The 25,177-nt window shown below is 40.2% G+C and overlaps 1 protein-coding gene across 1 annotated transcript; it reads right to left on the bottom strand.

The window, feature by feature from the left end:
- Nucleotides 1-1,221: 1,221 nt before the first annotated feature.
- RAB40B (RAB40B, member RAS oncogene family) lies at nt 1,222-23,948 on the bottom strand. The gene is made up of 6 exons (XM_044453930.1): nt 23,190-23,948; nt 9,137-9,197; nt 6,523-6,583; nt 5,782-5,859; nt 4,132-4,354; nt 1,222-2,282 (listed from the first exon to the last, which is right to left on the bottom strand). Exons 1-6 carry the CDS (start codon nt 23,329-23,331, stop codon nt 2,011-2,013), a joined length of 837 nt encoding a protein of 278 aa, XP_044309865.1. The 5' UTR covers nt 23,332-23,948; the 3' UTR covers nt 1,222-2,010.
- Between the last annotated feature and the right edge of the window lie 1,229 nt (nt 23,949-25,177).

The following is a 25,177-nucleotide window of genomic DNA, read 5'->3' as shown; positions in this document are numbered from 1 at the left end:
CAGGGTCACCCAAGGTGGAATAGTCAAAGCAGAGACACCAGATTCGGAGGCATCTACCCTCATCAGGAGTCACGGTCATATCAGCAGAAGAGAATGGATATCTCTAATGGTGATGGGGATAGAAAGGATATGAACTCATGGCAATCCTATGAATGAAAGCCTTCCAAGATTCACATTTTCGAAGGCTTTGCTGTAGTCCATAAAGCATAGACTGAGCTTCTTCTGACATTCTTTGGTGTGATTCAGTAGCTAAATGTGTATTTGTGATATGACCTTAGGTGCCTTTTTCAAAAATGGCCCTATAGTTGCACTTTTTTCCATCTCCTTTCTTGGGGATTGAAATGTATATTGAATATTTCTAGTCTGTGGACCATTTTTTGTCATATTTGTTGGCATGTACTTGTTAAAATTTGGACTGATTCAGTCTCTGCAACTTGGAATGGTTCTATTCTCCTATTGCTCATCATTAGCAACAGCGTTATTCATACTTGTCCTTTGCTCTTCCCCAGTAGCTTATTGAGTACCTTCCTCATCTACTAGCACTATCTTTTAATTTTGAATAGTTTTGTCATAAGGTTTCCAAGGGAAGAAGATGCAGAAGTGGCTTACCATTACCATCTTCTATGCAGTACTGACCAATGCTTGAAACCTCCATTGGTGCCACCTTCAGCTACTGCTGCCGCCTGGTAGCTTCCCTTCAAAAGTTTCTCTACCCTCATTATCATTAGAAGGATCCATTCTCTTCTGTTGATATGACTACTGCTCCTCAAGATAGGGTGGATGCATCTTAGCGTAGTGCCTCAGCTTTGAGCATTCTGGTTTGGGAGACCCTGCCAGGAGACCAGTTTAGTATGACAGTCTGGCCTCCTGGTGGCATTGCTCTCAGCTTCTGTGGCACTCTCAAATCCCCTCACCATATTAAGGTGTGCATTCAAGGGGGGTTATACTATATGGGCTGAAAAACCTATGTAGTAAAAATCACAAATGATTGAGGATGGAGAGCCAAGATTGCCTCTGCCACTCCTCTGGTCCTTCAGCACAAAGGAGTCTTGGGTGTTCAGAGGCTACAATTGTTGGACTGTACCCTGAATTGTCTTCCTGACAACTTGGGCAGGAAATTAGACTTTTGTCACAAACAAACTATGATGAAAACCAGAGCAGACCATTGAAAGTTAATGGAAATGTGCAGAAAAGCTAGAACAGGAAAGGAAGACATATTTCTTTGGAAACACATACATCTCAGTAGCAATTTTATTTATTTTAAATAAATGTCTTTTCCTGATAAAGCAGCTTTTCAAATCACATTCTTCTTACTGCTGTTGCAAATACATCTCAACATCTTTGGCTTTTTCGTGCTATATAACTGATCACTGAATATCCAATACAAAAATGTAGATTTAGCAGAAAAATAAGCATATAACCCACAGATTAATCCCTAAACAACATAGCAAAAACTTTATCAAAGGTTTTATACATGGATGGACAAAATCATGTGCATACTGCATACACACATGTGTAGCTTAAAGTAGTGCTTCAAAAATCACTGAAAAAAATGTACAAAACCAGGATTGAATGCTCTACTGCAACATTACTAGAATTATTTCACCACTTGTATTCCTTACAATGTATACAATACATTGTGTTAAAAACTGCCTGAATCTACAGATTGACACTTATTCCAAACTGCAAATAAAATGGTGTGATTGACTGTTCAATTTAGTAATTAAAAATGAGTCATTTCTGAGATGAAAGCTCAGTATGATAAATTATTCCCTTTATAAAACACAAAAGTTTTCATGCACATCAAAATGGATAGATATAAAATCCAACAGCAACGTTTTACATCTCTTTGTATGCACAGGGTGCATCATACATCTTGAAGCAGCATTATTAAAACCAAATGACTCTAAAATAGCAGGTTTCTTTGTTCTGTTTGTGTAATGCAATACACACAGCAGCCCTGGCTACTCAGTCCTTGTGTTAAAGGCTTTGACCAAAACTCTGCGATGCTTAGGAAATTTTACAACTGTTTCTCGTGCAGTGTTTTGGAGGGCTCTGGAGCGGACGGATGATTTTGACTTTCTTCAGACTGTTCCTTTTCTTGTTGTTGCTGGAGGTGAGGGAGTAGGAACGACCATGCATCATCCTAGCATTAAGTCCATTAGCCATAGAGAAGGATTTCAGGTGACTTCTTAAGGCAACAGGGAGTGGAAGTTTGTCCACAAGGTGTACAGGGGTGCATGAAACTATGGCACGGCAGCAAAGATCTTGCAAACTCAGAACTTAAAAGAAAAAACAAAAATGATAAAGTAAATCAGATATAACATGATACTGAATAGCCACAAGGTGGCAGTATGCACTCCAACCCTGATGTAGGGATGTGATGGTAGGGGTGTCAATCCAGTGCATTTTCTTAACTTGGCCCCACCACTGCTGTTCTGTCAGCTCTGCAGTTGATCCAAGATGAGCCAGTATGAAGACCTGAGTCTTTCAAAGGGCTGCGATTTGCACACATGCACGCACGCACACATTGCAGCTGGGGAAATCTGCTCTGCAATTTGTGCAAATGTATACAGTGGAGGCTCACGTTTTGCACAAATCTGAAATTAACTCTCGGAAAATTCAAGATAACCCAGGTGAAGTGTGTGCATATGTGGTGATAATGAGGACAATGCTTTCATACTTCTCATGTTAATGTTACTACAAGAAAAACAGCAGCAGCAACAATTCAAATCTAACAGGTTGGTCCCAATTTACCCCGCCTATGCAAATACAGGCAATTTATGTAAATCACCCTAGAGATATGCAGTTCTTGGTTCCAAATTTGCACAAATATTTCAAGCAGTTTCATGGAGGTGAAAAAAACTCCTCTTGTCTCAAACCACTTTATAAGGTTCAAGATTTGTCAAACGTCTGTTGAGCTCAAGTGGAATAAGTCTACCAGTGTCACACACCCCTACTGTTAAGTTTCTTCCAAATTTTACCTCAACTCCTCCCTTTAGTTATGGCTTCTGTTCATAAATAAAAATTGATTACCGCCCTTTGACATTGCGAAGGGCTGGATATAAAAGCTTTAAATAAATTAAATAAATAATTTTCTACAGAGTAGCAGCTTCTTGAAATGTGCAGAGAGGCTTATTTGACAAAACCACTCTCAAATCTTTATAATTGTTAGGCTACTAAATACACAGAAATAACATTTTTAAAATGTTTGTATTCAGCTGATATATCATTCACCTCCATAAATATTACAAGAGGATTGCATTTCTGAAAATCCTTCCTTGTGATTTCTTATTTTATTTTAACTCCAGGCATGGCCCCACTGAAATGCTCACAACTTTATATAAATATTACTTAAGGGTTGGGCAGCATCCACTCTCTTCAGCTTTTCTGTGTATTCTCCTCTACACACCTGTGTATGATTAATATTGGTTCAGATGTGCTACTAAGCCACAGGGGCAGCAAATAAGTAAAGGGTGTGGCTTGGAAGAATATGACCAGGGCTGGCTGCTAGTTTCCCTATTCTTTAAGAAGTCCAGTATTCTAATCTGGCCTCAATAAAAGAGCCGACTGGGCTACTGACAGCACAGGCCTATGGCCACTCGACAGCTTCTGGAAGGCAACAAGATCATTTGGAGGCCCAGCTCTGACCTCAGCAACTCGCTCTCATGTCGGAGCTAGGACACCAAGCTTTAAAAGCTCTTCCCTGCTCACAGCCAGTGTGGAAAGAGCCACACTGAATGGGTGTTCTGGGGGCAGGGAGAAGAGCAGTGCCACCAGGTCGTATGGTATCCTGGAAAAGCCTCAACCTTTTCTCTCCCACTCCAAAGCCTAACAGCCAAAATCAGCCAGGTGTGAAGAATGCCGGTTTCACAGCATGGGAACTGCATGGAAATGTTTGCTTGCACGCTCCTTCTCCCACAGATATGCCAACAGGCAACTTTTAAACAATTTTAATTAATAAATAATATGATGCCTGTAATCCTCCCTGTTCAGAGGGGAATGACCATTTGGATTGGACTGCACCTTAAAAAATGAACGGTGGTGGTGAGATCTGCCTTCAGCTGGTATTGAAAACATTTATCAAAATATTTGTTGCTATTAGGTATGTCTCACTTTTGTCTCACTTACCTTTGTTTGGCCTCCATAGCCTGTCCATTCCATGTCTCATTAGCACTATCCTTGCAAGTTCCATAAAGGATTCGGTGATGTTGAAATTACAAAGTGGGCTTACTTCAAAGAATGTCATGCCTATTCTTTCCGCATAGGCCTGGGCTTGCTCAGTAGAGACCTGCCGCTTAAAGGCTAGATGCAGGCGGTTGCCAACCAGGATTTTTGGCACACCAGGAGCATGCTGAAATACAAAAGGCAGTACATGTCAATTTCCAGGTCCTCTCCTCCAACTAAGTCTCAGAGACAGAGGAATTCAATGGGGGCAGGAAGGAGAGAAGTGGTATCCCAGACCTTGCCTTCCAACAGAGAAACTTTCTGTATGGGCTTCTGCATTGCTGGTACTGACAAATGTAACACTGGTGGCAGAGAGGAAATCAAGTTTGAAACCATACATCATAGTGGCAATTGAAAGAAAACTGGGGGAATAAGCAGCAACACACAAGGGACATGAGTGCTCGGACAGAGTTCCTGCCAAAATTCCTAAAGTACAGAAGGTTTTCAAAATGGAGCTCTGCACAAGCACAGAGCTCAAGTATGTGATACACAGAAACTGTGAAGAAGAGCCATCACTTCTTGTGCCCAGCTGCGTTCATGCTGGTAGAACAAAAGTGGGGATGTTCTACATTTCTCATTTTTATTTTAAAAAGCAAACAGTTCTAGGTTGGAAGAATGCCACTTGAGTACAGACTCTTTCTAGTAAATCAGGTGGAATGATCACAGCCAGGCTTTTGCTTTACAGTATCTCTTACTTTGTCAACAAGCTCCATGCCCATTATGATTCCCAAAATCCTCAAAAAGATATAGGAAACAGTAACATACTGTAGAGTCTTTGGGAATTCAAGGGTTTGCAACAAAATGCTGGAAGATGAAAAAAGGCAAGGGAAATGAGTATGAGTGTGCCAAAGTTAGCCCCCCTAATAGTCAGCCCTTCTCTTTTGGTCCACAGTGACTCTATGTAAGGCCAGTCACAAAATCAAATCCAAGAAAATATAAAGACACACACACAATGCAATAATCCGAAGACAAAAGAAGGTAAAAAATTAAAGTGTATGGATGTTGCAGAATATCAGAACTTCAAAATAAACTAAAACTGTAGAAGTTACTGGTTTGCATACAACCCCTTGAAATACATTACCTTATCATACAGGCTTTCCCCAAGTATGACCCAGTGAGCTGTTGTTTGTAGAACACAACATGTACTGCTTTACTCCTGATTAATACTGCTGTTATGGTATAGCTTTACTGCTACATTTGTTGTTGTTCTGATGATAGGATGTTCTATGTTCACTGCTTTTAAACTACTTTATACCTCTATGGAAAATGGTATTTAAATGTAAAAGAAACCATCAAAGTAAGACTGCACAGACCTATCATGGCAGAGGATAACTCTACAAAACCTTCCAAATGGACTTAATGTTGGATTCATGGGCTTCATTTGGACTGGGCTTCATGCATGGTCAGCCACTCATATTCTAGCCATCCCAGTCAGTTCACTGACATCACCTGACTTGTGTATCAGTGTGCGATCCTTTTTCAAAGATGGAATAGCAGTCATGTAGTTTATTCACTTCCTTGGTATCATATGCAACATTCAAAGATATGCTTTACCTCATCAATCTCCTTTATCCATCGATCAATGCCATCAAATGACCAACGATTTGTTATGTCATATACAAGTATCACACCCTGTGTGAATAAAGATAATCAGATTAGCCTGGGATACAGTTTGGGGTGTAACCCTATGGAGATGACCTGATGCCCCCAACTTGGGAGAGTCATACCCATCCAATGCAAGATTTTTCCTAGATGGCCATTTTTGGCCTTCTACCAATGGCATTTGTGGGGGGGGGGGGGGGAAAGTTGGCTGGAGTGACTTCAGGATACCTCATATTCTGGCAACTCCAGTGTCCTATCTTCCCTGCCTCTCCCCACTCCTTTAACCCTCTCAGCTGTTGTCTTCCTCTTCTAGGAGAACAGCCAGCACTGTGCTTTCTACACTGGTTGTGAGGTGATGTTGGAGTGCCTATTTTCCACTTCCAAGGTTACAGTGCTGTCTCTAACCTCAGAGCTGGAAAGCTGAACTATACTATGGAACCCGAGATAATGTCCAGGGCCCAAAGGATCATTTCCTAAGACATATAGTGCATTGTACTATATTGTGTAGTTAGATTTTTATTTAACTAGGAGGAGATGGAAACTAAAGACTAATCATGTATTTTTCAAAGGATGCTCCTTGCATTCAGCAATGAATGGCTTTTTATAGGTAATATAATAAGTAAGATCCTCTTTCCCTTTCAACTCCACATCAACTCATTCTGTCACACTGGCATATTTCAGAGATGTGCTTACCTGGGCTCCTCTAGAATAGGAACGGAATATGGTGCAGAATCTGCCTTGCCCAGATGTGTCCCTGAAGAAGATGCATCACAAACTATTAAAAATACTTAGTCCTTTCCATTTTGAAGAGTCCAATGCTTTTGAACATACATCAGTGCAGATTAGCCAATACACATAATAGTTTTCTCCTCAATAAATTGACAAAACACATTTAAAAAGAACAGAGTTAGCGTTTCAATCTGCCCTCCCATTATGTGCCTTTTTGCCACAGTCTACCTGATTTCACATAGTTCATGCCTATACTAAAGGTATGCATGTGTGAAGTTGAAGCTCCTTCTGATTAAGACAACGGGTACATTTTGCCCAATGCCTCTGACATGAATCTATTCTAATACTCTTCTTTCAGACCGTTATTACTGGAGATACCAAAAATTGAACCAGTCTGCAAAGAAACGCCTTGATCTTTTGTTGACAGTGTTGGAAGAACTTGACTGATTTCTGTGTTACACAGTATAGTAGAAAATGGTTACAGACCGGTTACTATTAGCTTTCCATCCCAATTACGAGATAGATATTATAATCCAACACAAGCCAAAGGTTCAAGACCTGGGGATCCACCTGATCATATACTAGATTCCATTCTGGTAGAAATATGATCTACCTGCACAGGATTATTTTTAAACTCTGTTTTTATACTACTGAATTTTATTGAAATGCTCAAACTTTCCCTATCATACCAATACAGATGATTTGACAGAGGTAGCGGCAAGTCTACAACATGGGCCACATTTACATAGAAGGGCACATTCCAAACAACATGGATAAGAAGCAGTGTTTGTTTAAATTAAATTTTAAATGGAATTTCAAACATTTCTCTACATTTCAACTGTATTTCTTTAAAAAGGTGATTTATAATGAAATATAAATTTAAAATAGACAAAACATTAAAACATAAGTTTTCCTTAAATTTTACCTACCACCCTCAATCAAAGAGATTTAGCTTCAGAAACTTTTTTGTATGTCAAAAGAATCCTGTCTGGGTGCACTGACTTTGGATATTGAGCACTATGGATATAATTGACTATGCATATATTTGCAGGACCTGGGGACTGGCATGCATTTCAGCAGAATTATCCAACAAGATCTGAGTAATCTTGTACTTCTATTTTATAATCTCTGCCAAAGACTGTTATCCTAGACATGTAAACAAATGGGACTTATGAGCAGGTATGAAAATGATTGTGCTACAAACTCAGCAAAGGATTCATTTCCGAAATTATGAAAAGGTATGCCTTTACCTAACCAACATCATGGACACTTATTTTCCATCTTGGTAAAGAATGGACTAATAAATACCAGCTATTGTTTCTGGAACATTTTGGACCTTTCCTGGAAACTAAATGACTTTACTGTGACTCCAACCACATGTGCAGAGGGAGCCAAACAGAAATCGATTCCTTCCAAGTTGCCTCCTTTAACCAGATCGAGGTTGGTAGTTAGTAGTACAGCTATGCAAGCTGTACAGGTTTTTAAATAGGTTGCAAACCAATATATTTATTTGTCAGCAGGGCAACCTACTTCAAACACTGATATGGGGAAGGGGGTGGAGATAGATGAGGGCAGGAATTGGTGTCTAGATGGTGCAGCAATGCTTTTTAAACTGGCAGCCATGTTGATGGAGTGAGAGTTCCACAGCAAGCAAAAAAATGTCTTGGGCTGATGTGAATTGGTCTAGTAACCACTTAATGTGTTCATTTGTTCAAAAAGTATATGTGATTTAAATTACCTTGATTTAAATAATTCACCTAACTTTCAAGAAAATTTGGGGCACTTCCTAAAACACAGCTCCTGGTGCTAAGGGTCAGAAGACATTGTGCATGTATCTGGCCTTCCTTCCTTCCTTAATAGGTTTTTTGAGAGGAAAAAAGTATACAAGAAGCAGAGGAAAAACATGAAAGTGCAAGACAACAACCTCTAGACCCCTCATAACATTCTGTACTAGAAACTTCATCTGGAAGCACACAGTTAGGCCAAGATGCCCTTCCATCAATTAAGTCATATACACAAACAGCAAAAGGACTTTGATAGCCTTTACAGTAGCAAACAGACTTGATTCAGGCTTGGAAGAATAAGCTTGCTCCACCAACCTTCAATAGTTATGAATCTCTTGCTGTGTTTCTGCATTTGAGTGTATATCCTACAGTCATCAATTTTGTATGGATGCTTATTTAAATATGATGGCTTATGTATATTAATGCATCTTTGAAACAATGCTGTCAAATCATTTCCCCCACTTTTTTCTTTTTATCAATGGTGTTGTGAATGGGTATGTTAGTTTATCATATTCCTTTCTTCTTTTTAAATTGCTGTTTGTTTGCCCCTTCTTTTTGTTATAATTGCAGATAAAAGCTAATTTAAAATAGCAGAATATTATAACTTTCTGCAAACTCAACCTCTGTTATGCATAATGTATAAGACTTTCCCTGTTCTTCATTGTTGTTAGAATGACATTTTTCTAGTCACCTTTAACAAAGTTGATATGTGTCCCAAGCAGTACTAACTACCACAAACTAACTATTCTCAAAATGCAAGAACATAATCCAGACAAAGTAGATCATACACATACCACAGCTGCAGCTTTATTCGGCGACCATCCAGAAGTATAGTTGTTGTTTTGTAATCAATACCTAAGTAGAAGAATGTGAGGCAGATTGGTAAAACTGCAAAATTCACTGAAAAATAGAATTCTTATGTTAATGTACTACTAACAGTACTAAGATGGGCTGTGTTGCTGTTTTTAAAGAGCCCAGTTCTTGAATACAGATTCTTCAGTCTGAACTCCCAAAACGCATGGGTTTTCAGTACATATTCAGATCAGTTCCAAGTACATATTTGACACATTTTAGCTTTTGTTTGATAGTCCTGCAAGCCCCAGTTCTGGCTCACTGACAGACTCAAATGGTCAGAGAGTCACACCTAATGAGAGCCATACCACGCATAATGGATGTGGATTTCCCTTCCACAGCAGACGGACTGCCATCCTTCTTCTCTCTCCATCATAATTTTTTAGAGGAACAGAGAATGTGACTGCAAAAGGGAGAGTGGTCAGGCTGCACAGAGGTGACTAGTTGTGTACAGACTTGAGTTTACTTTTTAAGACAGAAGGACTAGTATAACCGTATCGTCACTGTCCACAGTACATCTTTCCCCCTTTTCTGTGTAAGGGTTCAGACAGACTGGTGCTTTTTTCCCCTGCTGGCAAGCTTAAAAATAACATGCAGACACAGCCTCAAAGAAGCATACAATGTGGGCTTATAGATGCACAGCTATGTGTTATTTCTAAGACTTATTAGTCACCTTCCCAAAAATAATGATCCAAGGAGATGTATACTGCAAGTGTTTGCTGGTTCGTGCAAACAGCTATCTGAATTCTCCCTCCTTATGACTGGAGCCATTTTGCAACTATGTAGGTTAAGAGATGCATTCCAGGTATTTTTTTAAAAGAACCAACCCACACACACAAAACAAAACCACACACTCACACCCCCCCACGAGACTGTTTCCAAATCCCATCCCATCCCATCTGTCAGACAAGCAAAAACTAGCATTTTCTTATTCCTTGAAAGGTTTTGTTTGTTCGTTTTGTTTAACAATGTGTTCCTTTTTCTAATAAGAGGGTCCATTATCCCATCTATTTCATGTCTATATGATTTTCTACCTGCTAAGGCAAGATTCAGGCAGTAAGGCCTCTATTTCAGTAGATATTTTTTTTCCTGAAAAAGTTGCATCTGAACAAAGCCCTGATAGATGAATGATTAATCTCTGGAAAAATGTTGTCAGAAATAGACTCCAGCTAAGATCTCAAGTCAGTGGGAGAGGCTTCTCTGCTTTGAGATTAATCCATTTCCATTCCCATTCAGAACCTTTTTTGCAGACTGAGTGCCGGTGTTAAGTTGACAACATACACACAGGAGGAGAAGTATGCCACACAGAGTGACAGCAGCCTGGATTTTAGTGGCACCATTCATTATGTGGAACACAGAAGATTTTTTATTTCTCCAAAGCTACATACTATGGTTTATGTGCTAGGAAAATATGGCATCCTGAAATGGAAGGTTTTTCTTGATGGAAGCAATTTGTATCCCATGCAATAAAAAAACTACTACTTTTTTTTACTATGCATACTATGGAATTGGCTGTAAAGCAATTCTCTGGAAAGCCCAATGAATGGAGAGGGACTATCAAAGGCTTTTACAAGATTCTACACAACACTTGAACACTCAGTATGTGCATTTGGAACCCACAAATATCATTCTATCTTTTTGTTACTCACATAAAAAATTTTTCTTTCAATTCCTTCTTCATTTTTTTCCCCATTATGGTATTGCTATGTATATATAGCCCACTTCTGAGAGGTCAGAAATTTCAAGGGCTTCAACATTTATTCAGACTTCAATTTCCTGAGGAGAACATCACTGGAGATTTATGGGCTTTCTTTCATAAAAGGTTTATTGATGCTGAGCCTCAGGCTGAGGGGCTACATCAGTATCAGGCCAACTGTGAAGACTCCAGAGACTGCACAGGTTTCTACATTTTTTACCCTGGTAGCTTTTAATATGATAACAAGGATGAGCCTGCACTAGCCCTATTTTTCATAATACCTTGTGTTAGCTGATATAATTGTCTTTGCCATTCTACCACACATTCTTATATTTTTGCATGATAAATCTAGTATCACACTTTAGTCTTAATTTTCTCATATTATTGAATTCTCTCCTCTTCCAAAACGGCACAACTCTTTTGCAAAAAGAGCCTCAGATCCTTGGTAGATATTAGTTAAAAACCGATGAAAGGTTGTTTACACATTTACATTTAACCTTGTTCTAAGCAGGTTGTATTTAATTAAGGTTCTTAATGTGGATTAGTAGGGCCTACGCAAGGGGCTAATCTGTATTAACTAATCTACATTAAACTAACATGCTGCACAAAACTAACATGTTTTCTGATTATAGTCAGGCCTTGAAAGCAGATGAGCCTGGGTGGGAGGGAAGCTAATTATGGCTATCTTCAGGGCAGAGAATAATTCCATAGTCACAGTTTTCTCTTTAATATATAAAAGTTTTAGGAGGCTGAAATCTAAAAAACATCACAGTAGGTTTTTTTCCAACTATAAAGTCGGGGTAGTGTTTCTCTAGTTCAGAACAGTACTTTTCAGAGTGTATTTAAGAAGCAAAGAAAATAACATTTGAATGGTAACACTTCTGTGAGGACATATGTATGTTCCTCCATCCCTTGTTTTATTAACAGCCTAACAAAACACTGTTTTACAGCTAGGAAGCAAACACAAAGTTATAACTAAAATAATCTGGCTTGAGCTCTTTATTTATTACATTATAATTCTCCTGGTCCTCCCCATTTTATGCTCACAACAACCCTGTGAGATGGGTAAGGCTGAAAGTCAGTGACCCAAAATCACACAATAAACTTCACAGCGGTAGCCAGTATGCCACACTGGCTCCTAGCAATCATGCACATGTCATTAAAAGTCAGGAAATGAAATGCCGTTGTTTTGCAAGCTTAATTTATCGTATCAAGATGGCCATGCTACATTTGTTCATTTCCAGAAAGCAAAGAGAATGATACTTGACTCTAATCAGATGTTTCCACTACTGTTATATCTGCCCATCGGAGTTTAAAACTGCAGAATGTTTTAAGCCTTGTATCTGCAACAAGCAAATGGAACAATTATAATCTAGAATTAGTTGGCTCTGGGTTGATTAGCACAGATCTCCCCATGCTAGTTGATATGGGAGACTAGATAGAGGAGGGGGATAAAAAGGTAGCATTGAGGAACAATGCCGTGTCTCAAGGGAATTTTTTAAAACAACAAAAGTGCAAAGGCCTTGCTGCAAGATGACAGGAATTGTTTAATAGTATTTCTCCACCCCTCCTTGTTTAGCTTGTTCTTTTCCACAGAACAACTTGGCCAGAGGATTTAGCATTGTGCCAGATCATTCCATTATCTGCTTCCCTGGCCCACACTTTCAGCCTCACAGGACTGCCATTAGAATTTATACTTGTACAAGGTAGTGGAACCTCTGATTCACGTGAGTTCAGTGCAAATCCAAAAATCCTAGGGCCTGTGCCAGTGCAACAGCAGATAAGTTGTTTTCAATATCCAAGTACACACATACATACTGATCATGTTACTCCAACTCTACTGTATTCAGAGTGGGCTGTCCTACAAGCAGATAAAGGGAAGTCAATGACTGGGTTTGCACGACATGACAACCTATCATGGGCTGTTACACATGATAATTTGTTGCATCATGAAACCTGGACTGTTTCCAGGGAGTAGGTTCTTTATGGAACTCATACCACCCTGACAACCCATGGATTGTTCTAGGGGTTGTTGTGTTGTACAAGCTCAGTAAGCAACTGAGTCCATTGTTTAACTGGGCACCCATCCACTACCCCACCAGTGCCCAAGCATCTTTTGAGAGAAACTGACATTAGCGTGTTTCCTTCCCTTCAGTGATGATGATCCATCTTTGGCTTGCTGTAGCTTTTATACCACTTAGCCTTCTTTTTCCAGATATCATGAAAACCAGCTTGATTACCCTTTCAAAGTGCCCAAGCAGTGGCACTCTGTGAATGGCAGTGTGTAGATTATATGTATCACTATGTTTGTTCCCTATTACTTATTTTTCTTAGTTGCACCACTACAGAGATTAGAAGTTGCACAGTTGAGGAAATTTGACACCTTGGCTGAATCTTTTCAGGGTACTAGCTGCCAAACTGCCACTGGTTCTAACCCTGGACTTTTCCCCAAAGAGGCCCTTGATAATTGTTTTATTTCCTTTGTTTTCTCTTGACAACTGTCAAAAAGTTAGCTGTCAAGGGAAAGCAATGGTGCAAGCGAACTTTGCTCATGAAAAGGAAGGGAATTATGTGATTTACATCCTCTTCACCGAGCAATACTAAGCTTTTCTTTTGAAATGTTTATCCTGATAGTGCTCAGGGTGATGCACATTTCACACTTTCCCCCAAGCTTCTAGCTGCTTGGGAAAATGCCAAAGTTCATCCCACCTCTTTTTCCTGGAGAGAAGAGGTTTTGACAGTGAGTGTTGAACTTCTGAGTCTTCTTTAAAATGAAGTTTCAACAGGGCAATAGGGTGTTTTTGTCAGAATTATATGACTATATATATGCTGCATGTATATATGACTGTTTGTACATATCCATATGGCTGTTTATGCCAAACAGTGAACTGGAGAGGCTGTCACTGGTTTACCACCTTCAAAAAACTCATTTTTTAGATGCCAGTAATGTGTGCAAATAATTTCATACTGCTTTAAACTATTTGGTGGCGGGTGTCAGAAGTTCAGGCAAGTCTTGGCCGGTCAATGTCCTGGTTAAGTATATTCTGTCACAGTGCAAGAGGCAGCATCCATGAGCACCAGGAAAGCAAGGCTGAAAGAGGTTAATTTGGCACTTTGCTTTTTCACTGTCAAGAAAACCACAAAGCCATAAGGGAATCATTGCTCATGAGAAGGAGTACAGACTGCATCTCTCCCTTTTGGCTTTAATCTGCTTGTTTTAAGATATTCCCAACCCCCTAGGTACTCTACAAAGGAAAAATCTGTACTTTCCTTTGACAGCTGTCAAAAAGGGGGGAGCTGCTGAAGCAGGAATTTGGACAATGATAAACAGGGTTGCTTTGTCAGATTTCATGGCTACAAAAATCAGTCCTTCCTCATTTGTTAAAGTCTCTCTGAATGTCTCTTTTCTTCTATTTCCTCTTTCCATCAAGGTCTCTCAGGGCTGTTCTAGGTTTCCTTTTCATAATTTGATCTTTTCTTTTGATTTGCAATATTACTTACACTAATTATATAAATCTATATATTTCTGACATTCCTTCTCCTGTACTCTCCCTGGTAGTTCCAATTATCTATGGCTAGTAACTGGTTAGGTATCAGCAAGGCCCAAGAATGTGGAGGGGGGACATTTTATTGGGGTCCAGAGATCCAGGGAGTGCCGGCTCAGATTACAACTCCAAAAATGTAAAGAGATCCACTTCCTTGTGCATAAACAAGACTGAAAGACAGCTGACAAGTGGGACAAAGTATGGAAATAACCAGGGACATTGATCACAGGGACAGTGGGGCTCCAAACAAATGAAGAACAACCTTCATGTCAACTTTCGGAAAAAGAGCCCCAATACCTCTAATTTTCAGTGACATATGCATAATACGGTAATGGTTTTACATACTGCTAATGACTATGATAGAAGCTGAAAAGTTTCAGCGAGCCAGAATTCATTACCAACAAGCCTGAAGATGCTCTATTATTGGGCAAGAATTATCTATTTCATCTATTAGTTGTGAATTGCAAGGGAAATGAACTGGGAAGAGGAAATAATAACTTTCCAATAAAAAACAGTTACAAAAATAAAGCTTTAAAGTTAATTGATATATTGATAAGATATACAGAGTCATGTTGGTCCATTAAAAGTATAAGCCTATCGGCACTAGATCTTCACCCCTTCCTCTCACCCTGCATGAGATGCCCTCAATCTTCTTTTTCTTGTATTTCCCTCTTAGTATACTATTTGCCTTCTTTTACCATCTCAAAGTTAGTGCATTTCGCTCTTTTTCTAAAAGTACTCTTTTACCTTCTATTTTATTACTATCATTGTTAGGCTCCGGACAGTGCTTTGTGTTTTTATTTTTTGTACAGCATCTGACAAATTTTTATTTCTTTATTTTATTTATATCTTGCCTTTTTTCTTTTTAAAGAAAGTGATTTACATCATTCTCCTTTTGTTCTCAATATTATTCCCAAAACAACCCTGTGAGGTAGGTTGGACTGAGGGTCTATGACTGGCCCAAAGTCACCCAGTGAGCTCCATACCTGAGCAGGGACTAGAGCCCAGATCCCCTGAGTCCCAGTCCCACACTCTTAAGCACTATAGCACACTGGCTTTCAGTGCACATATAAAATGTTTATATGTAATAAACGGCAAAGTAGGTTTTCTCAGAATTATAGTTTTTCAGAAGATAATGTTGTTTTTAGGAGCAGGAACTGGAGTTTAACAAATTCTTCATTTGATTTTTGTAAGATAGCTTGATGCAAAATTACTACAGAGGACCCATATAAGTATTCGATAACATAAATGGTATTACTTGGAATATATTTATTTTAAAGACCTAGATTTTGACTTTAGCTTTCTTCAAATAATGTGCACAGATTTTATGATCTAAATTTTCTTCTGTTCCCTTCCCTGGATTCAAAAGCTATTAGTCATTATCCCATTTTAAGCATTATTAATTGTACCTATTCCAAAATCCTGTAACATTTGGCAATTATGCTTAGCATGAGACCATTTGCATCTGTAATAGTTTGCAGGATCCAACACAGTAAAACAGCATAAGCAGCAAGTAGGTGTTTGATTCATGCTGTAACTTGCAAAATAATTTTTCATTAAAAATAGCATGCCCATGCCTGTGCTCTGCTGCTGGAAGTGCAACTGCTTTTATGATTACAAGTAAATCACCCAGGGTCAGGGTCCATGTACTTTATATGAAGAAAATGTGTATTTTAGTTATTATCCCATTTGCAGACATCCAACTCTTTTCCCCTAAGCTCTGTTCAGGATCTTTCAAGGAATTAATAATGACCATGGCCACAGGCAAAGCAATTACCCTTTGATCCATGATTACTGCCTTACATAACAAGGTATTTTCTATTATATGCACAGTCTACACATACCATGTTTATCATAAAGAAGCTTTTAAGATGTAGAGTAAGCAGCCACCATCTGCACAGAATGCGTCTCTTGGGTAAAGCATACCTGTGCAATCAAGTGCACTGTGCTGAATGGGACTTACTTCCCAGCAAGTTTGTTTAGAACTGCAGCCAAAATTGGTTGGCTGAGAGTCATCAGTGCCCTTCTGCCTTGAACACTGTGCCATCATCCTCGCTTTTATCTTCTGTTGATGCTGCCACACTGAATGCAGGGCACAGTGACTAGTCGCAATGTCTCTTAAAGATAAAAATATAATACAAAGGAGACCTGAAATATATGGTAATATATGCACACCTGGCCAGTAATAAGCTTGGCCATTGGAAGTGGCAAAGGTCAACAGTATAACTGGATGAATGAAAAGCCTAATAAATTCATGGGAAACAGGTATACTGGTGTCTATTAAATAGGAATACAGGTACCTTCTTAAGACTACTTGGCAATAAGACCTATTCACATCATTGGAACTTAAGTTTAGGTCACTGTTCTTAGGATCTGGCTTTAGCTACAGCCCCAACTTGAGTGCCTCACAGACATCTTACAGTTTTAATCAACAAGCTGCTGCCTAACACAGAGGCCCATAGGATAAGGGCCTCATTTCTGCAGAAGAGGGAAGTCTCCCTCCAGACAGAAGTCGTAGTAGTTGTCATAGTAGCTTAGTGTTAAATGGCACTTTTAGGACTGTGGAGCATTAATATGTTCTTAATGTGAAAGTGAACAGGGGACAGAGGAAGATGTTTATCTGTATAATAAGATTTGATTTTATATTAATTTTGGGGATCACACTGGTATGTTTAATGGAAACCACCTCAACTATTATAGACAGAGATAGGGCATTATTTGTTTTTCGGCGCCAGGCAAAGACCTTTTTATTTAAGCAGCATTTTAAATGTTAATATCATTGAATTTTATTTGGCCAGGGCAGCTAATTTTATTCCAATGTATATATTTTAATTGTTATTGTTTTAATTTATTGTGTATTTTATTATGTTGTGAGCCGCCCCGAGGCTACGGCAAGGGGCAGCATAGAAATGTTTTAATAAATAAATAAATAAAAATTTTGATCATGAAGCATTCTGCTTTCACTCTTCTTGCAGAAAAGTCTGTATTTACTTTGCATGTCCACCTCTTGATTTTGTCAAACTCTTCCAAAAGTCTAACTGGACTGTATATGAACAAATTGGGGGCCTGCAAAGATTCAACTTCCCTTCTCCCCATAGCAAATTTTCCACACAGGGAAGAGGACAAACCTGAGCAATTTAAACCCCCCTTCCCACACTCAAATCTAAACTATATTTTATTTCATTTTATACTGAGCATTTATACCACAGCTTTCTAACAAATATCCTATAGTGATAGCAACTCCTTGTTTTTATTTAAAGGATAGAGAAGTGGGAGGGTGAATACTGTCTTCTAGGCAAGAAGAGGACAGATTTAAAAGATATACGCCCAGGTACAGTCCTCATTACCCTCCAGATGGTAGAAGACAGCGGCTGCAGAATCAGACAGCAGCCCTTTAACAAAACAGACGGCTTCTCCAAAGGGGCAGAGCCAACAGAAGGACCTGAGGAGCAAGATGTCACACTCCACTGGGCCAACCACACTTTGAGTGCGGGAGAATGCTCCTGTCAGCACTTTCCAGGACTGTGTCCATGGTCCAATCAACCTCTGCCTTGCTGTACATGATCCTGCTCCACCAGGAACGGTCTTTGCTGCATCAGCTTCCCTGAGCCTCAAGCCTTGACAGGATATGTCAATGTGGACTTGTATAGACATGTTCTCATACCTGTACACTTCTCACATAAGTTTGCATCCAAAGATTCCAACTTGTGTATGAGCATACATACATGCAGAAAATTGTGCTGTGCTTTTTTGGTCCTAGTACACACATCTGAAAGCAGAGGCAGCCACAATTTTTCAGGAGTATGCAGGCTGCCAAACGAAAGACACTTGCACATCTGTTGACACATGATGAAAAATACAGATATCTTCATGCAGAAGTGCAATTGGCTTACAGTTTGGGAAAAGAGCTCATCCTAGGGCTAAAGATGGTTGAATAATTAACTTACATTTCAGACTTTCAAACATATTCCTGGTTTAAACTATCAAAAGAACTATTTACCAAAGAGGACCATAATTGGAATCATGCATCTGGAAACAAACCTCACTAAACAAAATAGGGCTTATTTTGAATAAACACACAGGATTGTCCTACAAGTTGCTTTTAAAAATGCTGTACTGTCATCAGATTAACAGAATCACTTCCCTGTCAGAACGGGCATCTATATAAACTCTGAAACTAAGAACTGCTGCCTGAATTTTAATTTTGTCCTCTCTTCCTCCAATTCCTTTTCCTTTGGTTTTGTGTCTTTTCAATTGTTGGCCTGAGGGCAGGGCCTGTCTTACTATTAATCTTTGTGAGCTTTTCTGGAAGCCTTTTTTGACTGAAGAGTGGAGTAAAAATGCTAGGAATAAATAAATACATACCTAACCACATTTACAGCACAATCCTATGGCTAACTTTTTGCAAGTACTTCCAGTTGAGTTCAAAGGACTTACTCTTAAGTAAAAGTATATAGGATTTCAGTCATAAGTGCTTGCTTTAACAGAGCTCCTCAGAAAATATAGTTAATGTGAAACAAGATTTAGATCTTAAATAAGTCACTACAACACAAGGAAAGGTAACAGTTTACAATCCCCTTTTCACCCTCTCAATGTAAGGCAAATAGGACCATCATGTAGAAATTCCTTTAGGTGCACATAAGGTTTGTCCTCTCACAACAACTCCTTACTATATAGCTAGTATAATGCAATGGACAGCATGCCAGACTTGGATTCAAATCCTGCCTAGCAAAGTGACCCTGAGACGAGTTAATCTCTTAGCCAAATTCTATTAATTCAGAATGACTGTGAGGCTAAAACAGGAAACAAACCCCACCTACATCATCCTATACTTCAACATGAATACTAATGTAACAAATATATTTCAAATTACATTAGAACTCCCTGAATCTCTATCTGCCCATGAAGCTTTGGTTAATGGGAGGCATATAAATGTAAGAAACTGTAATGGCAATGGCAGAGACTGTGTTGTGCATGTGCGTATGCATTTATATTAATGGTGTGTAAAGGCAGGGACTTATTTTAGTAGAAATAAATAGGATTGCATTGTCACTCTAGTTATAAAATATCTGTTAGAATTCAGTGCACATAAAGGAAGAAACATGCTTCTCTGAGGAATGGATTTCTCTCCTTAACTCTTCAACAGTACTTAACAGTAAAACCTGAAAAACCTGCTATTGTGCTTTAACATGTGATGACAATGCATTGTGTATACCGGTTCTGATAACACTGGAAGATTACTCCATAACTTACACAGCTTCAAAAGCAAGTCACCCACAATAAAGCAAAGATGGCATTTAAGCAAGAAGAGTTCTTTGCATAACAAGCAATGTGAAGATGTAAGGGTAGGAGCTGTCTGACTTTTTTGTTTCTAACTGCCAGACCAAGGACCTGATGCTGACTTCATTTTAATCCAAACTTCTTCAACCCAATGTCCTTCAGATGTGTTAGACCGCAACCCCCATCAGCTCCAGTTAGCAGAGACATGCTGAGTGGCAGTCCAACATGACTGGGGGAGACGGCCTTTCTATGATACAAAGTTCTTTTCCAGTGCCTACCCCACACTATTCTACATGCATAAAATAATCTAGCTAGATGTGCTCACTAGTACATTAGGAGAGAAACATAGTTTTCAGAGGTTTCGGCAAAAATATTTAAAATCCTACATATCACAAAACCAAACATCTAATTGAAGTGGGTTTGCAACTCATGGTTGAAGGCAATCCTCATTAGAGCTAATCTTAGTTTGCCCTCTGAGATTGTAGCAACCTCTGAAACAGCAAGTGAGGAATGAAAAAAGGAAATGCCACACAAAAGGAGATCAGGGTTGGGAGGACATGTTCATGATCCTTCAAACAACCACTAACAGGAGCTCTCGACTGAGTCATTGTGAAGAAGATCTTGCTTAATACATTGTTCCTGATTGTGAGACATCGCTCAGTAGAAATGTTCATCCTTTCTGTAAATCATGCATATATTTGATGTCCTTGTGCTACATCAACTAAGTGCCATTTTCTGTAAACCTCTCCTCACCAACCTTACCATTGCCTATACCCTCAAAGCACCTGGCAGTGGGTACTATACAGAAATAGAGAATGGGTACAGTACAGTACAGAAAATAATTACCAGCTTTGCCTTAAATAGGTCATTATTATTTCTTCAATTGTTTATATCACAGATGGAATTTTCCCTAAGGACAAAGAGAATTAAAAGTTTCCTATTGAAAGATTGAAGGTATCAGAACAATTAAGGCATACTTGTATTTTCTTTTTCTTGGAATATAACAACTTCTGAGCCCTGATGGATCAGATGGAAGGCCCATCTAGCCCAACATTCTGTTTTCAATGTAGTCAAACAGATGCACATTGGGATGCCCAAAAGCAGAACAAAAGTGCTTCAAGCAACTGGCATTGAAAGAACACTGGCATTACTAGAAGAAATATATCATGACTGGTAGCCACTTATAGCCTAATATTTGATGAACTGGTCTAATCCCCTTTTAAAGCTAAGTTGGCATCCATCACATTTGTCCTGAGAACTATGGTTACAGTTTGCGTAGTGAGCAGAGTCCCTGTTTAATTCTTAATTTCCAGGAATTCACTTTCCTGTATGTCTTTCAACAGACATAATAATGGACACTAGATTTGCTCCCAACAAGAGTCCTTTTTAGCTGCATGTGGATCTGTCAAGGGAATAGCTGGATGGAAAGAACTTGTTTACAAATGACAGACTGAACCTATTCACAAGAAACTCTTGCATTATGTGGAGCAGGTGTGAGCTCAGTATCTGCAAAAAGAAGCCTGAGAAAGTTCTGGAAAGAATGACAAAAATGGAGAGCATATCCTAATCTCTCCTGCAAAGAGCATCTCATATACTACGAAGCTAAAGTTTTAAGCATATTTTGAGGAAGTCAGTCCCATCACTTGAGTAAACATGCTTAGAAAAGGCCTGCAAGTTTGCAATCCTAACTTACTGAAGCCACTGACAAACCCCCGATTTTTATGGTGCAGCCAACCTTAAAACCAGTTTTAAAAGCTTTTGAAAATGGAATCATATTCTGAGGAAATCAATTTTTAATATTGTTTTGAATCATAGAGGTTTGTTAATGTTCTTGTTTTTGGACACATCTAACATGGTTTGACTCTCTCATTCGGTAACAGGTTAAAGGAAGGAACAAACTAAAAATAAATGTTCCAGAGTTAATGCCAAAAATACTCATCCTATCCATATCAGTTCTTCAGAAACACTTGGTAGTGCTATTACAGTATTGCACTGTACTTATTCTTGTGTTTTCCTTATATATATTTCCATCATTCAGGCCTTTATTGTCTTTACTGCTTTTAGAGAGTGCAAAAATGTATCCCACTGTTCTAATAATTTTGGTAGTCAGCAAGCTAAAAAGAAGCTCTAATAATATTTATGTGATGAATTCTTCACTCTCTATTTTTCTGGTAGTATCACAATCTATGTTTAACTCCAAGCCATCACATTTGCAGCTACAAGATTATACCATCTATTTTATACTGTATATGGTCACACATTTTACACTTTTAAAATAGCACAGGCACACAACCAGCTGCAAGAACTCAAGAAGGGCTCAGTTTCCCCCAATGGAAAATCTCTACTAGAAGTCAGCATTCTCCGTAGTCAAGCTAAATAAACTAACAATCAGACCATTAAAACCATTGATTTGTATAGCAAGCCTTTCCAATCCCTACTGTATATTTAACAAAAGGTGTTGTTTGCTACTAGTACCACAGCAAAGACAGGTAGCAACCCCCATTTCTCTTCTCTAAGGATGTATGTACAGCAGAATATCTCCTCCCCTTTGCACATAGCCTTTCTATTCTAGTGTGAATATGAACATCATAGCCATGAATTCAAGAAAACTAATTGGAGGCAGCAATTAATTTTAGCATTACTAGTTTTACATCAATTTGCCAGCAAAATTTAAGATCTGAGCCACATCACGGTGTATTTCTTAGCTACTATTCAACCAAGATGCCTGAACTGACTCTTACACTGCAGTCTTATGCATGTCTACACAGAAATAAGTCCAATGAGCTCAGTGGAATTTACTCTCAGGTAAATGGATGCAGGATTGCAACCTAAGAGGCTTAAATAACATGCTTTGGCAAGTAGCTCCTGTGTTTATTCTTGTTCTCCATTGGCTGTGGTCTCTTGTACTTCTGCTGACTCTACAAAAGAGCCTGTCACTAAATCCCACCATTTAATTCCACTTGTCCACTGGGTCATTACAGACAACATTTCCTAATCCACCAGGTAATTTTATAATACCTTGGGCCAGGCACAGCGTAATAACAGTTGATAGGAAGCTATTTTACTCCCAGAAACGCAGTCCTTCTTAATACAAATGCAATGGAGGTGTGAAATACTATTGTTAGTAATAATGTGGGGGGGGGGGTCAAAATCAGTAACAGAATATAAACAATGCAGACTGGTTAGCCAGTAGTTGATCTGATTTCCTACCAGCACTTTATTTCTAGAGCAAGGTGCAGAGCTCAAGGCAGCTGGCAAGACAGGTTTCCTACCATAAAAACCCTGCATATCTGCATATTTATGTGTGGGATGTGGCTGCGGTGACTCAGTGATCAAGGAAGGCCAGTCCTACGCAAGTATTGCCTCCTTCTCCATGCAATTTTCAGGTGCGTCGAGGCAGGGAGAAATCCCTACCCAAAATTCAGGTTCTAGAGGTTGGCACCTGTACAGACCCTGCTGCCTGTTGATACTTACCCATATTGTATCCATAGGGCGACTCTGTGGCTCCATCCTCCAGGCTAGCTAGAATTTCCCCCTTACCCACGTCGCTGTCCCCCACCAGCAGGAATTTCAGCAAGAAGTCATAAGCTTTCACAGGACTGCCCACGTGGTTCATCCTCCTCCACTCCCACCCCTTCCTCTCTCGCCTCACAGAAGTCTCTGCGGAGAATCAGCTCCCAGCGCCCATGACGGGCACCGAACGACCAGATGCGGCACCACGGGCACGGGATGAGGAAGAGTGGCTGGAATGGCGCACACGCAACGGCATGTTCGAACCCCTGAGGGCAGCCGATCTCACGACGCTCGGGTGCCGGTTGGCGAAGCAGGAGGCGGTGCAGGCGCAGGTCGTCGTTTCAGGGCGCCAGCAGCGGGAGGCAAGAGCGAGGAGGCAATGCGAGGCTGCCCCGCAGCCGTGACAAGCTGGAAGGAGTTTTCAGCGGCGCCATCCGCGTTAGCGCACCCGGGCCGGCATGTGCGGGCTTAGCTTGCGTCGCCAGCAGCAAGCGAGAACCGTAGGCAGTCGTGGCGTCCTGGCAAGGGCCTGTCACGACTGGCGAGCAGCAGGTGAGCCAAAAGGCGACGCACGTACGCGACGCGCGCGAGAACGAGGCAGGCTCTGCCCAGAGCCCCGCGCCGGGCAACGAGCTCTCCGGGCTTCTGTCGCGGTTGCTACTCGCCGCTCCCGCTGCTGCCGCTCCCACGTCCTCCTCGAGCACAACACTCTGTCATACGCTTCAACCAACACCCAACCATCCCCGTTCCCATTGGGGCGCGGCTGCTGAGCCACGCCCATTTCCCGTGCCATTGGAAAAGAGCGGGCTGCTCTTTTTCCATTGGTGCAGAGGGATTCCAGGATTCCACCCGCTCTGAAATGATTGGTGGGCTCAAACCCACCCCTCGCGGCCCGACAGTTCAGTTGCTGGGATGTTTCTTCTACAGTACTGGATGGCACACATGCCCGTCACGTTGGCGCGGAACGGCTGTGTTTACACTTCGCAGGACGAGGCATGTGCTTTGCGATGAAGTGTGAGCGTGGAAGCAGGTCGTCCGCACAAGTTCAGTTCCTGTTTCCAGCCCGTTCATCCTACTGACCGGGTTCAACACCACAGTAAAAAGGAAACAGCAGACCAAACAAGCAAAACAAAATAAAATTACGTTCTCTGACATCTGAACTGCAGCTTAAGACTGAAATAGGAGACGTGTGTGTGTGTGTAAAAGAAGCTGTATTGTGTGAGGCGAAAGGGTTTAGTCTCACAACAATCCTGCCCGCTGTTTCTGGTTTGTTACAGTTGGAGGCAGAATGCTCAGTGAAAGTAATTTTGCTCTGATTTAGCCAGCTGCTTTTGTTTTTATTAATTATGAATAGTTTGATATTCATCGAAAGTGTATAAATTTGTACTTTATGAGTTACTCAGCATGACTAGCTTTGTCAACATCACCCTTACCTAGTATCCTCTATAACTCCCCATTGAAGTCCGGGCCCAATTCAAGGTGTTGGTAATGACCTATAAAGCCCTAAACGGCTTGGGTCCTGGTTACCTGAAGGAGCGCTTACATCCATATTTGCCCAGTCGCCCCCTGAGATCGGCGGGAGAGGCCCTTCTCCGGGAGCCCTCCGTGAGAGAAATTAGGAGGGTGGCTACTCGGAGAAGGGCTTTCTCAGCGGTGGCGCCTAAGTTATGGAATGCGCTCCCCAGAGAGGTCCGCCTGGCGCCGTCGTTATTTGTTTTTCGGCGCCAGGCTAAGACCTTTTTATTTAAGCAACATTTTAAATGCTAAATACAATTGAATTTTATCTGGCCAGGGCGGCTTATTTTATAATGTGAGTTTTAATTAAGATTATTTTATATGGATTTTAACTTGTTTTATCTATGTTGTAAGCCGCCCCGAGGCTTCGGCGAATGGGGCGGCATAAAAATGTTTAAATAAATAAATAAATAAATAAACTCTTTAAATTGTTT

Source organism: Varanus komodoensis, unplaced genomic scaffold, assembly GCF_004798865.1.
Source record: "Varanus komodoensis strain SLA01 unplaced genomic scaffold, ASM479886v1 scaffold7_1, whole genome shotgun sequence".
Lineage (NCBI taxonomy): Eukaryota > Metazoa > Chordata > Lepidosauria > Squamata > Varanidae > Varanus > Varanus komodoensis.
This window is presented reverse-complemented; position numbering and strand designations above follow the sequence as displayed.

Bases quoted from the DNA above. Each gene is read 5' to 3' on its own strand.
- RAB40B (XM_044453930.1), bottom strand. From the start codon at position 23,331: ATGAACCACGTGGGCAGTCCTGTGAAAGCTTATGACTTCTTGCTGAAA. The intron at 9,198-23,189 runs GTAAGTATCAAC...TCTTCTACTTAG, and splicing joins GCCCTATGGATACAATATGG to GTATTGATTACAAAACAACA. The intron at 5,860-6,522 runs GTAAGCACATCT...TTATTCACACAG, and splicing joins CCTATTCTAGAGGAGCCCAG to GGTGTGATACTTGTATATGA.